Genomic DNA, 15,354 nt, shown 5'->3' on the forward strand with positions numbered 1-15,354 from the left:
CCAGGCAATAACCATATCTAACCGCAGCATAAGAACCTGACTAGTGATACGATTACTTCCAACTATCATTACTTCAGTGGAAATACTTCAATATCAATAACCTGTGGGTTATAACTGACAGAAACTGAACTGGACCAGCCACACACGTAATGTGACTATGAGAACAGGTTAGAGGTTAAGAATCAGCAACTAACTCAGTTCCAATTCCCCAGAGTCATTCTGCTGGTCCACAAGGCTCAACACCAGCGTGAGATGGAATAATCTCCACTTGCTGAATGAGTGCAGCTTCAACAACACTCAAGAAGTTTGACAGCATACAGAACACTACAGCGCATTTGACAGGCACCCCATCTCCAACTGTTCACTCACTCCCATGATCTGTCACCCGGTTCGGATATGGCCCTAGTGCGGAGTGAGAGACACTGAAGTGGGTCGATATTTCACAGACTTTAATGTGAGCAGTGTTAAAAGGGAAAAGAAAACAATAAACACCAGGCCAAACAGGGCTGCTAACTAAAACTCTCAAATGGAAAACGAAGCCGACACTGCAGCTGAAAAGAACAACTAAATATTAAATGATTGCCGCTAGTCTTCAGAGTCAGTTGACTCAACTGTCCAATTTCTCAGGCAAGGCGGAATGCAAGCAGGCAGCGAAGCGTTGTTGTGTCCAAGTCTTGACAAATACTACAATGGAATGAATGGAGTTAAATGTCATCACAATGAAATAATAATTAGCTGACACGTGCATATTCACGAGCGCTATTGCCTTATCTACTGCGCTGCTGAATCCGTGGTTGTGACAGGGCCCCCCTCTCTAGGCGCAGTCCCTGAGACACCACAGACCAGTGTCCGCTGGAAGTCTCAAATGAGGGACTTGTCCAAGATGTCCTTCAGTGATGCTGGTAGATAAGTGCCATGGTGTGTACTGCCAATATCGGAGCCAAAGACTTCCATATAGAGACAGAAACAAGAGCTTTTACAGAGGTAGCTCGACCAAGTGACACCGTGAGACTGATCATTCTCAAAATGAGGACCCTCCGATTGGAGCTAATCAGGCATCTGCTTCAAGAATAAAGCTAACAATCTCTGAGCCAATCAAAAATAAACTTAACAGACTTAAACAAAAAGCACCAGGAAACCATACTACAAAGAGCGAGTCACTTGAGAAAAACACAAGGAACTCTTTAAACCATTAATAGCTGTTGTTAGCAACAATTAACCAATTCACATGCTCTAAAAACGTCAGAGCCCAATGCTGTCTGATGCCCTGCACAGGGCTGAAGAAGTCACTACAGGATCCCCCTCCCTATAGCTGGCACTTGATGGCCCAGGAAGACCTGAAAACTCGAGAACCAGGGATGACTTGAGAGACCTGGGGAACTAGAGAGGGAAGCATGGGGAACTCAAGAGGCGGGGAGACTCAGAGATCCAGATAGACTCTCAGGATTCTCCAGTCTCTCAGTCTGTTGGGGGTCTCTCAGAATCCTGAGAGACTTTGGAACCCGTGGGGCCAAGAGGGAGGCTTTGGAGTCCTCAAGATGGGGAAGACATTGAGAAACCCTAAACACATTGAATAAGCCTTGGAAACAATCAGAAAAATAAAATCCTTGGGAAGATAGAGAAAAGTCCTTGGGACCTTGAAAACATGAAAGTTGAAACCTAGAGAAGGAACCTTTTCAGATCTTGCTCACTGTTTGTTTATCTTTCACGAGTTTTCTCAGAGGCAATTAGGATATACGGTCAATTTTACAGATCAAGACAGCGTAGACAGGTTTATTTCATCGCTAAGCTAGTTGGTTCTCTGTAGATCTGTTTAAATTTGCTACATGAAAGTTTGATTTTCCCAGTCTGTACCATGACTTTCATCAAGAGGTTAAAAGTTGCCTTATCTATGGTTGTGACATGACCGATGCACAATTTCAGCAACTTGAACCATCCACAGGATGTACTCACTAAGGCTCCTCAATGTCCACCTTCCAAGGCCACACTATGCACCAACTAGGAGGATGAGCAGCAAAAGCAAGTGCATACCATGAGCTGGAAGCCACACACTATCTGACTTGGATGCATATTGCATTCCTTCAGCATTGCATGGTCTAAATCCTGCAACTCCCTTCCTCATTTCCTTGAGCATAATCCCACACCTCAATATCTACAATGGTTCAAGAGCACAGCATCACCTCCCCAAAGGCAGCCATAGAAGGCAAATTAAATACTGACTCAGCCAGCGAACCATATCCTTGAATTAATAATAAAAAGTTTCTTTTGGGTGATATGTCTTGCCAGTGGTAACTATTCCAGGATTGTTGCTAACAACAGAGCAAAATACAGTGGATGCTGGAAGTCTGATGTAAGAAAGCAGAAAATGCTGGAAATGTTCAGAGGGTGAGGCTGTACCTGAGGAGCATCGGACTGCTGATGACCTTATCTCTAACTCTATATGGAATGCCTGATGAATGATCAGTGATCTGAAATATGATCTGTTCCTTTTGATTCTTAAGTTGTCTTACATGCTATAAATTTCCAGTATTTTCTATTATTATTGCTGGTAACATATCATTCACTGATGTGACAGAAGTTAAGCTTCACAACATCTTTAAAAAAAAAAGGGATATTTTTATATTGTATATATTTGGAGTAATTTTAGATAGAATCAGATGGTTTAAAATTGTCCACAGTAGTTAAGACCTTTGACGTCTGATCATGTTTTTTTGTCTTGTCATTGATGGAGTGAAGCAGCATAAGAACCAGACTAGTGTTGTGATTATTTCCAAGGAGAAAGTTGAACTGCTGTTTTGTGTTACAGTATTATTAAAGATAGGCTTCATTTGAAGCTCAGTTCAATTCAGCTCTGAACTCAGAACCCTTATTTGTCTGAAAAGTGGTCAATCAATGTTACAGACTCCCCAAGGAAACATTGAAAGCAAATTTGATTCATTCATTCAAACTAATTAGATCTCTTTTGGAAAGTATAATGGGATGTGATTCAAAGCCTGACATGTGGTAAATGTCACATTTTGGAAGAGCCAATATTTTGGTGATAACTTAGAAAGGTGTGGGGTCTTAACTGCATCCAGTAATGGGACTGTCTTGCATTGTTCATCACCCTGACAGTGAAGTTGTTGAAGGTAAATGAGGGGAAGTGAATAAAACAGCTGATCAATATTTTTAAAAATCTGCAGATGCTGGAAAACCAAGCAACACACACAAAATGCTGGAGGAATTCCAGGCAGCATCTATGGAAAAGTGTACAGTCGATGTTTCAGGCTGAAACCCTTTGGCAGGACTGGAGAAAAAAGCTGAGGAGTAGATTTAAAAGGTGGGAGAAGGAGAGAGAGAAATACAAGGTGATAGGTGAAACCTGGAGGGAAAGGCATGAAGTAAAGAGCAGGGAAGTTGATTAGTGAAAGGGAGAGAAGGCCATGGAAAAAACAAAAAGGAGGAGGAGCATCAGAGAGAGGTGATGGGTGGGCAAGGAGATAAGGTGAGAGAGGGAAAAGTGGATGGGGAATAGAAAAGGGGGATCAGGCATTACCAGAAGTTTGAGAAAGCAATGTTCATGCCATCAGGTTGGAGGCTACCCAGACAGAATATAAGGTATTGTTCCTCCAGGTATGGCCTCATCACAACAGTGGAGGAGGCCATGGATAGACATATCTGAATAGGATTGAGAAGTGGAATTAAAATTGGTGGCAACTGAGAGATCCCACTTTTGCTGGTGGATGGAGCGTAGGTGGTCAACAAAGCGGTCTCCCAATCTATGTCAGGTCTCACCAATATACAAGAAGCCACACCGGGCACGAGGTACAGTATATGACCCCAACAGACCCACAGGTGAAGTGTCACCTCTCCAGGAAGGACTGTTTGGGGTCCTGAATGGTAGTGAAGGAGGAAGTATTGGGCCAGGTGTAGCACTTGTTTCACTTGCAAGGATAAGTGCAGGAGGGAGATGAGTGGGGAGGGACGAATGGACAAGGGAGTTGCATGGGGAGCGATCCCTGTGGAAAGCAGAAAGTGGGGGTGGAAGATTTTTGTCTGTGTTTAGTTCAGGTAACTAATGGAAAAACTGAGGGATGCACCACAAGGGGTCAGTGGGCAGGGACCACAGTGTAGGGTTCTTCTGTTGCTGGAGAGCGAGGGGCCTAGTTAGGTGAGAAAGCCCCTCGATTATTGTCGTGGTATATCACCCCAGAGTGCCACATGAGTATCAGGAATGTTATTGACGAACGGTAGTAAGGGCATTGACGATGAATGTAAAGAATGAAAAGGCATTGCACAATTTATTCTTGTAAATAATTTTGCTTATTATGAATAAATTTTATTTTATTGAAAGAAAATTGAGGGACCCTGAAACCCTGTGCAGCCTGAGCCAAGGCTCTGTGGAGAAGGACCACGGTACAGGCTCCTTACTGGCAGGGGCAGAGTTGGGTGAGCGAGTCCCTCGAACAATGAAAAGGGTGTAACCTCAGAGAACCATAGGAGGGACAATGGTATTACGTGTGTGTTTGGACTGCTGAATGTATTATCCACAATTGAAAAGGGTGTTTTGTTCTCTTTCTTCATTTGTATTTTTTTTAACAAGAATAAAATCTACTTTTTGAAAAAAAATTTTCCCTGTGGCTCCAAAAGCATTCTATTGCTGGAGATTTTCCTTGCCTCTTTCCGTTTACTAAATAATAATGTTGGTCATGATTAATCATTTTTTTTTGCATTATGTGACTCACAATGCATGCAAGGTGATGTACAAGTATAATTTGGGGTCACATTGCATTTTTAATGTAATGTCGCAAAAATTTCAATATTTAAAAAACGTTACAGGTCAAATTTTAAATGGTAAACAATTGCTGACTTTAGTTTGTCAGTTACCTGTACACCAGAGAACCAGATTCAGTTTGTCCTTCCGAATCAGCTTCAAGAAGTTTCCTTTCCACTTGTCTTTTAGTACTGCTGACAGCCTTCCCATGAGAAGACTGATTTCTCTCTTCCTTTTGATCATTCTCTATATGAATTAAAGGGACTTCCCTTGGGCAGTGAGACAATTTCTTTTTCTTCACGGCTGCCCACTCGTGTGAAGTGAAGGATTTCTTGTCAGTCACTGATTTTGCTTCCTCCACTCTGTGAGCGAGGTCTGAATCACATATTTTGCTTTCAGTGCCACAGTCATGGGTTAAAGTTGCTAAGGAACCCCGCTGGCTGCTGCTGATTGATTTCCCACTTTTAATGGTGTCTGTAACTATATTGGTGGGATTCTCTTTATCAAATTGCTGTGCACCACCTGACAACTGTTCACCACTCTGAGTGTCGGTGTCATCGCAGATAATTTTATTTTTCCTCATTAGTGCCTCAATGGAATTGGACCAAGTTTCACTTATCAGCATGTCAGTAATGTGGTCAGTTTTGTTCTTCCGGTATAAACAAGAGTCTGTTAAGGATTTGTACAGGTTAGCAGACAATGGTACATTATCTAGATTTACCTGCAAGGTGTTTCTGCGATCATTCTGGGCAAAGCCGTCAAAGGAGTTTGCCTTCACAGGTGGAGTCACTGTTAACCTTCCCTCTGATGCTTGTCTGTCAGGCATTGAGGACTGCCTGAAACATAAAGTCGCTCGCCCAGCAGGGGGAACCAACATATTGTGGAACTCTTTGTTGGCTTTTGTCTCTTTGCTTTCTTTTTCCAGTTCATGGAGCATGTACCTGTAAAACTCTTCTGTTATACTCTCTGTACTAGATTGCTTTGACAGACACGTTGTACTTACACCAAGGTGCCCATTCTTTCTGCACACCTGCTGCAGGGCTGCATTTAAAATATTGCTGGCATGCTTGCTGGCATAGTAATCCAACAATAGGTCAAATCCCCAGCCTTCGCTTTCCATCTGATTCATCATGAAGTTGGAAAACTCGTCGGTGATACTCTCACAGCTTGACTGCTTTGAAACTGAACTGGCCTGGCTGTTGGGCTGACCAAATTTAGTCAAGGCACCAAGGGCAGCCCACGAACTGTTAGAATCCGTGTCCTCTTCTGGGATGCTTTCATAACTGGACCCTTTTCCTCTGCTCCACCTGTCTGTCAGTAGCCTGTTTCTCATTAGCCCTTGCCCTTGCCTCACAGAGTCAATCACTGTTAGTTCAGCTGAATTCACTATTTTAGCCGTCACCTCATGGGCAAAGTTGTTGATTTGGTCTAAGGCATCATCAGAGTTCAATGATTCATCAACCACTCTGTTCATTAGTTTTTCCCTTAGCTCAGGTTGCTCTTGTGTTTTTCTTTTGATTTCACTAAGTCTGGGAGGCTTAAGTCTCTTGACAGTTGTAGTCTGAGATTCTTTACCCCTGCCGAGAGCTTTTGATGAGGCGGCCTGTGGGACGATAAATCTCTCGTGGTCACCGAGCCTTGTTTTCCACGGACAAAACCATGGCTGCTTGGCATTTGTGTTTTCAAGACAAATAGCTGCCATTTCCGTTGCCATGGAAACAACTGTCTTTGATATCTGGTCAGCAAACCCATTTACTGTTAGGCTTGTATCTGTTGACTTTTCAACATGGAATGGAGATTTAGATGGGCTTAATGTACTTTGTGGATTCATCATAAGGATGTTCTGATTTTTACCTGGGTGAGGTTGGGCTCTCGTGTCTGTAAGTGTACTGGTGTAGTCAGACGTACGGGGCTGAACTCCACTACCACATCTGCTCTCCATGTCAAAAGCATCAGTGGAGAAAGATGAAGTTGTATCTTTGTCACATATATTCTGCTGTTGTTGTGGGACAGCAGTACTGGTGACCGCAGCTCCAGTATTCCCCGATGTCAGCTGGTTGGTCAAATTGTGTGCAATATTTGCACAGTCACTACCTCGTCTGCTGAGAGACTGCATTGTGTTCAGATTAATTTGCTGTGACAGATCTGGCCCTACGCATCTTTTCTCATAGGAGGTTATGGAGTCTGTCAGGTTCCCTCGACCAGAGGGTACATGATTTAAATTTTCATCTCTGTCATTGGGGTTATGGTTAACAGATATTCCTTCTTGTTTGTTGGTTATTTCTGAATCCCTACTGTTTTTTATTCTATCATCCTGAAAAAGCATGGTAACATCACTGTGCCTGACAATATCTTTGATCTTCCTGCAAGTGAAATATAATATACTGAAGAGAGACTTATTAGCACTTTCAATAAATATGTTGGTTGGATTTACACCCAAATTGTTTTCCTTTTCCTGATATATCATTCCCACTTTGCTATTTGCTTCTTCAAAAGAATGTTTTAGAATTAAATTTGACATATTCAAGGCAAAATCATCCTTTGGCAATTCCTCCCAATGGGAGACTTTTGGTTGTGTCACTGTTTCTGTTATTTTTCGGTCTACAGATTCCATTAATTCACCAACGCTTCTGTAATTGTCTGTCTTTGTAAGAACAGTAGCTGCTTCTTTGAATAATACCTCTGCAATGTTATGGGCAAACGTGTCTATGCGGCTTCCAACACTCACACTGCACTGGAGGGCCACTGCGCCGGAGGTTTCAGCTGCGGACAGGAGGCCACTTGAAGCTACAGAAAAGCTCACATCTGGCTCATCACTTAGCCCTGCTACACCTATGGCGCTGGCCACCTGGGTCACACCGTAGAGAGCCGATGAGAAGGAGAAGTTCATGTTATCACATTCAGAATCACTTGGTAAGGCTCCATCTCCATTTTCTCTATTGTAAGGCAAATTCTCTCTTCCATCATATAAGGCTTGGTCCAGCTGTAGACGCTCAGTAATATATGGACTTGAAATAGTCCCTACAACATTTGCTGCATAGACCAGAGCTACTTCTACAGAATTAGGAGGCAATCCAGTTGACTCAGAATTGTTCTGGTCAATATTGTGTTCCTGTGCATAACCTAGAGTTTCACTTAATGGACCAGGGTCCAAGCAAGAAGCTGTTATAGGTCTGCAAGGTTCTTGCCATTCTGAAGCATTGTCACAATTGTCTGGACTTTGTACAATAACAATTTTAGGAAGTACATTCCACGGACAAGAAGGATTTGCAGCACTTCCCTTTGGATCGCTGGGTGAAAGGCCATCAACACTTTCTGCGGAGATGCTGACCGCAGCCTGTGTTGTAAAAGTGGGCTCTGACTGAGACAGCCTAATAAAGGCATCCTGTAAGACAGATTCTGCTAAATTTGAAGCGTAAGCACCTTCCATGCAATGATTCTCCTCAGGAGGGGGAGAGGAACTATGTTTATCTATTGTGTTCCATGTATCTACTAGTGCTGCTGCAGAGTTGGTCTGAAGACGTGCACCAGCACACTCAATTGTGTGAGAGTTGTGTTCATCCACATTTGAATTTGCAAAGTGGTTGCCATGAGGAGTCTTTAAGGCAAGTGCTTCTTCTCTGACATTTCTTTCTGACTTAAGCCTTTCTCCACCCCTTTCTGCAGGAACGTAGTTGTCCTCACAGCAAAGTAATGGGACATTTCCAGCGATCTCTTCATCTGCGCACATGTATGCTGAAGTATCTTGGAGACTGCATGCCTTTTGATGAAATAAATTGTCTGTTTTTTGTCGCATTTGCAGGAGAACCCGAGATTTTGCTTTTGTATTTTTAATGCCTCGTGCTGTATCAAACCCATTGATCTTCAGAGGATCTAGGAAAAAAACAAATGAAACAGTCAAGTGCACTTTATTTACCAAATTCACATATTCTTTGCATCCTGAAAAGTACATTAATATAGATATGTGAATGGAAATATTTAAAAATGTTGACTTTAATCCAGTGCACTAATTATTATTTGTATTTATAAAATTTGATCTCTCTGTGTTTCAGTGTGTACTGGCAATGACTGAACCCAGGTGCGGAGAAATAACAGACTCCCGTGTAGAGGTAGAAAGAAAAGATTATAGATGAGAATCCAATAAAATATTGGCAGCTTGACCAAGTAACTCTGTGAGACAAATCATTCTCAGAACAAGGACCCCACGATAAGTGCTAATCTGGAGTCCACTTTGAATAATCACAGTACTTGGAAAACCCACGCCAGTTATAATAGACTTGAGAGGATTAAGCAGAAAGTACAAGGGCTTAACGACTCTAGTTAAGACAACAATTAACAAATACAGGTGCTTTAGAAACCTTGGAGCCCAATGCTCTACAGTGTGCCACACAGGACTGCAGGGCTCATGACAATATTTCTTCATCATCCTACCTCAAAAAAGTCAATGATCATTTATCATTTTTATAGTGGCCTTTAGGGTTGCAATTTAAACCATATTCCATTATAATCCATGGATAATGCTATCCGTTTAATCAAGCTATCAAATTCTTCAAGAATGGTACATGTCCTGACATTGATATCAATGATTGGAATGAAAGGACCACAGATCCAGTTTTGCCGATGATACAAAGCTAGGTTGTGGTAATGGGGGATTTGGTCTCTGAGCTGAGATGAAGCAGCCTGTGCCTGTACTCACTTGAAAGTAAAAGAATGTGAGGTGGGCTGATTGAAACATATAAATTCCAGATGGGATTTGATAGGGTAGATGCCGTGGTGATAATTCCCCTGGTCAGAGTATTTGGAACCAAGCACAGAGTGTCAAAATAATTCAGAACCAAGATTAGAAGAAATATCTTCACTTATTTCTCTACTCAGGAGACCTATGAAGGTTCTGTTATTGATAAAGGTCCAGGTGGAGACTGATTGATTTTTGGATGTTAAGGGAATCAAATGTGAAGCTAATGAAGGAAAATGGCACTGAAGTAAAAGACCATAAGACCAGAAGACTTAGGAGCAGAATTAGGCAATCTGGCCCATCGAGTCTGCTCTGCCATTCAATCATGGCTAAGCCTTTCTTTTTCCTCCTCCTCAACCCCAGTTCCTGGCCTTCTCCCAGTAACCTTTGATGCCATGTCCAATCAAGAACCTATCAATCTTTGCCTTAAATACACTCAACGACCTGGCTTGTACAGCTGCACAAGGCAACAAATTCCATAAATTCACCACCCTTTGGCGAAAGAAATTTCTCTGTATCTCTGTTTTGAAAGTGCACTCCTCTATCCTGAGGCTGTGCCCTCTTGTCCTAGACTCTCTGACCATAGGAAACATACTTCCAACATCTACTCTGTCTGGGCCTTTCAACATTTGAAAGGTTTCAATGAGATACCCTGCACCCCCCCCATCCTTCTGAATTCCAGCGAGTACAAAGCCAGAACCATCAAATGTTCCTCGTATGATAACCCTTTCATTCCTGGAATCATCCTTGTGAACCTCCTCTGGACCCTCTCCAATGCCAGTACATTTTTTCTAAAATGAGGGGACCAAAATTGTTCACAATACTCAAGGTGATACCTCACCAGTGCCTTATAAAGCCTCAGCATCACATCCTTGTTCTTGTATTCTAGACCTTTTAAAATGAATGATAACATGGCATTTACATGGTGTCAGTACCAGGGTGCTCAAAGCCTGTGCCCCTCAGCTATGTAGAGTACTTCGCCATGTCTTCAACCTGAGCCTGAGGCTCCAGAGGGTTCCTGCCTTATCCCTGTGCCGAAGATGCCGTGCCCCAGCGACCTCAATGACTACAGACCGGTGGCATTGACCTCCCACATCATGAAGACCCTGGAGAGACTTGTTCTGGAGCTGCTCTGGCCTATGGTCAGGCCACACTTAGATCCCCTCCAGTACACCTACCAGCCCCAACTAGGAGTTGAGGATGCCATCATATACCTGCTGAACCGTGTCTACGCCCACCTGGACAAGTCAGCGAGCACTGTGAGGGTCATTTTTTTGACTTCTCCAGTGCGTTCAACACCATCCGCCCTGCTCTGCTGGGGGAGAAGCTGACAGCGATGCAGGTGGATGCTTTCCTGGTGTCATGGATTCTTGATTACCTGACTGGCAGACCACAGTACGTGTGCTTGCAACACTGTGTGTCCGACAGAGTGATCAGCAGCACTGGGGCTCCACAGGGGACTGTCTTGTCTCCCTTTCTCTTCACCATTTACACCTCGGACTTCAACTACTGCACAGAGTCTTGTCATCTTCAGAAGTTTCCTGATGACTCTGCCATAGTTGGATGCATCAGCAAGGGAGATGAGGCTGAGTACAGGGTTATGGTAGGAAACTTTGTCACATGGTGTGAGCAGAATTATCTGCAGCTTAATGTGAAAAAGGCTAAGGAGTTGGTGGTAGACCTGAGGAGAGCTAAGGCATCGGTGAGCCCTGTTTCCATCCAGGGGGTCAGTGTGGACATGGTGGAGGAATACAAATACCTGGGGATACGAGTTGACAACAAACTGGGCTGGTCAAAGAACACTGAGGCTGTCTACAAGAAGGGTCAGAGCCCTCTCTATTTCCTGAGGAGACTGAGGTCCTTTAACATCTGTCGGACAATGCTGAGGGTGTTCTACAAGTCTGTGGGGGCCAGTGCGATCATGTTTGCTGTTGTGTGCTGGGGTAGCAGGCTGAAGGTAGCAGACACCAACAGAATCAACAAACTCATTTGTAAGGCCAGTGATGTTGTGGGGATGGAACTGGACTCTCTGACTGTGGTGTCTGAAAAGCCGATGCTGTCCAAGTTGCATGCCATCTTGGTCAATGTCTCCCATCCACTACATAATGTACTGGCTGGGCACAGGAGTACATTCAGCCAGAGACTCATTCCATCGAGGTGCAACACAGAACGTCATAGGAAGTCATTCCTGCCTGTGGCCATCAAACTTTACAACTCCTCCCTTGGAGGGTCAGACACCCTGAGCCAATAGGCTGATCCTGGACTTACTTCCTGGCATAATTTACGTATTACTATTTAATTATTTATGGTTTTATTACTATTTAATTATTTATGGTGCAACTGTAACGAAAACCAATTTCCCCCAGGATCAATAAAGTATGACTATGACTATTTGCCATCCTCACCACTGACTCGAACAGCAAGTTAACCTTTAGAGTGTTCTGCACAAGGACTTCCAAGTCCCGTTGCATCTCAGACTTTTGGAATTTCTCCCTGTTTAGGAAATAGCCTGCATATTTATTTCTACTACCAAAGTGCATGACTATCCATTTTCCAACACTGTATTTTATTTGCCACTTCCTTGCCCATTCTCCGAATCTGTCTAAATCCTTCTGCATCCTACCTGTTTCCTCAACACTACCTGCCCCTCCACCAATCTTCATATCATCTGCAAACTTGGCAACAAAGCTATCTTTTCCATCGTCTATGTCATTTATATACTGTCAGTACCTCCAGTTGAACTTTGTCCTTTTGTGTGTTTTCCTCCTAGTCGTCAGTCTGTGGTTTTGTACTGCCATGGTCTCTTATTTGTTTTCATGCCCCATGTGCTCCTGTCCTTGCTCCTGCTTTACTCCGGCCCCTGTATTACTGAATACTCCATCTCTAATCTCTTTCTCGTTATTACCTGTGTTGCTGCCACCTGTGTCTCGTTGTGCTCCACCTATCATCTGCCTCTGTGTTTATTGCTCAGTGTATTTCAGTCCTGTGTTTTCATCTGTTTGTTGCCAGATTATGCCAGTGAATTTTCCTGAGCCTTTCCAGCATTTGTATCTGTACTCTGTCCATCAGAATATTGACTCTGCCTGTTTCCTGTTTCTGGTTTTTTGGATTTCCCTGAATGTTTTGATCTCTGCTTGAACTTTGATGCTGATTTTGTTTGCTCCTTGGGATTTGTTACTCAATTAATATCACTGTGTGCACAGTACTGGGTCTGCGATTGGGTCCCCGCTCCAGTGTCCTGACCGTACAATCTGGCCAGAATGGATCCAGCAGACCCTGGTCATCTGTGAGCTACCCTGGATCAACAGGGAGTGATGCTGGGGAGACACCAGAACCAGCTGGACTCCGTGTTCAGGGCAGTGGAGTCGCTTTCTGCCAATGTAGCTGATCTTGTGACCCAGACTCAGTCACTCCAGCTGCCCCAGAGTGCCCATCAACATTCTGCAACTGCATCTTCTGCCCTGCCCTTGGCGTTCTCATGTGCTCCTCCTAGCCAAGAGCCCCATCTGCCTCCTCCAGGAAAGTACTCAGGTGAGCCTGGTACCTGCCACTCTTTTCTTTCCCAGTGCACACTCATTTTTGAATTCCAACCAACAGGAACAACACCTTGTATTCCGTCTGGGTAGCCTCCAACCTGATGGCATGAACACTGACTTCTCTAACTTTTGCTAATGCTCCACCTCCCCCTCATACCCCATCAATTATTTACTTTTATACACACATTCTTTCTCTCACTCTCCTTTTTCTCCCTCTGTCCCTCTGACTATACCCCTTGCCCATTCTCTGGGTTTCCCCCCCCACCCCCTTCCTTCTCCCTGGGCCTCCTGTCCCATGATCCTCTCATATCCCTTTTGCCAATCAGCTTTCCAGCTCTTGGCTCCATCCCTCCCCCTCCTGTCTTCTCCTATCATTTTGGATCTCCCCTCCCCCTCCCACTTTCAAATCTCTTACTAACTTTTCCTTCAGTTAGTCCTGACGAAGGGTTTCGGCCTGAAACGTTGACTGTACCTCTTCCTAGGGATGCTGCCTGGCCTGCTGTTTTCACCAGCAACTTTGATGTGTGTTGCAACAGCATTTCCAACTGATCGAGCCAAGGTAGCCTATGTCATCACCCGACTGTTCGGTCGGGCAAGAGAATGGGGAACAGCTGTCTGGGAGGCAGGCTCACCTTTCTGCATCAGTTTTCAGTTATTTTCTGAGGAGTTGAGAGAAGTGTTTGATCATTCCAAACATGGGAGAGAGGCTGCCGGTGAAATGCTGCGCGTGCACCGGGGCAAAGATCTGTGTCAGATTATGCCATAGAGTTCCAGACCCTAGCCACCTCCAGCGGCTGGAACTCGGAGGCACAGTACAACACCTTCCTGAACGGCCTCTCCGAAGACATCAAAGATGACCTGATCACCCAGGACCTACCTACCACCTTTGAAGCCCTTGTGGATTTGGCCATCTGTATTGATGTTCGCCTTCAGCAGTGCCGCAGAGGGAGGGGTTCCAGAGGGTCCCTGGGGGCATTGAGTGAGTTCCAAGCTCCTCGTCAGTCTACATTGCCCTGCCACTTGCCCCCATCTACAACTCCCGTTCCAGAGCCCGAGGCTATGCAAGTTGACCGTACCTGCCTGACGCCGACTGAAAGACAAAGGAGAATCAGCACCCATTCCTGTCTGTACTGTGGCCAACCAGGCCACTTCATCTCCACCTGCCCAGTAAAAGCGAGTGCTCACCAGTAGGACAAGGAGTACTGGTGAGCGTGACCCCTGTCCGGCTCTCAACGCCACTCACTCTCATACCCGCTTCTCTGGAGTGGGGTGTCCAACGGCGAGCAGTCTTTGCCTTGGTTAATTCTGCTGCAGAGGGCTGTTTTATCAATTCCGGCTTGGCTGCCCAGTGGGGGTTACCCACATCTCCTCTCCAGTGTGGTGACCAACACCTTGAACGGTCAGAGACTGGCTAACTTCACCAATGTCACAGCCCCGGTGAGTCTCAGTTTATCCAGCAACCATCATGAACAGTTAACCCTTTATGTTATTGACTCTCCTCAAGCTCTCATTGTCCTGGGCCATCCCTGGTTAGTTAAACACAACCCCCACATTGACTGGCTCAGTCGCAAGATTGCAGGCTGGAGCCTACTCTGTCACTACCCCTGCCTCCGTCATGCTCAGATCCCCTTGTCTCCAAGCCCAGATCCCCCTGAGGAATTTCTGGATCTTTGTGCCATCCCTCCTTGAATACATGGACCTTAAGGCTGAGTTCAGCAAGTCCCGGGCCACTTCCCTACCGCCTCATTGTCCATATGATTGTGCCATTGACCTCTTGCCTGGCACATCTCCCCCAAGGGGCTGCCTATATCCCCTGTCCGTACCTGAAACAGAAGCCATGAATAGTTACATTCAAGAGCCTCTGGCTGCAGACATTATCCGGCTGTCTTCTTCCCCTGCTGATGCTGGTGTTTTCTTTGTTGAAAAGAAGGACGACTCCTTGCATCCATGTATTGATTACCGGGGACTGAATGAAGTCACTGTTAAGAACCGTTACCCTCTCCCGCTCATGACCTTGGCATTTGAACTATTGCAAGGAGCATCAGTTTTCACCAAACTTGATCTCCGTAACGCCTACCATCTTGTCCGCATCTGCAAAGGGGACAGATGGAAGATGGCCTTCAAAACCACGTCAGGCCATTACGAGTATTTGGTCATGCCATTTGGACTCACCAATTCCCCCGCCATCTTCCAAGCCCTGGTAAATGACGTTCTCAGGGACCTGCTGAACCAATTTGTTCTTGTGTATCTCGATGACATTTTGATTTTTTTCTAAGTTCCTTGCTGAACACACAGGTCACGTCCGCAGAGTCTCCAGTGCCTTTTGGAGA

At 44.8% G+C, this 15,354-nt stretch overlaps 1 protein-coding gene across 1 annotated transcript in view; it reads right to left on the bottom strand.

Moving 5' to 3' along the window:
• The window catches only part of sphkap (SPHK1 interactor, AKAP domain containing), a 138,113-nt gene that overhangs the window by 26,207 nt on the left and 96,552 nt on the right, over positions 1–15,354 (bottom strand). Inside the window, exon 7 of the mRNA XM_072256941.1 lies at positions 4,867–8,626. Within this exon, the coding sequence (XP_072113042.1) occupies positions 4,867–8,626 (3,760 nt within the window). The remainder of the gene's footprint in view (positions 1–4,866; positions 8,627–15,354) is intronic.

The sequence above is a fragment of the Mobula birostris genome, chromosome 4 (genome assembly GCF_030028105.1).
Source record: "Mobula birostris isolate sMobBir1 chromosome 4, sMobBir1.hap1, whole genome shotgun sequence".
NCBI lineage: Eukaryota > Metazoa > Chordata > Chondrichthyes > Myliobatiformes > Myliobatidae > Mobula > Mobula birostris.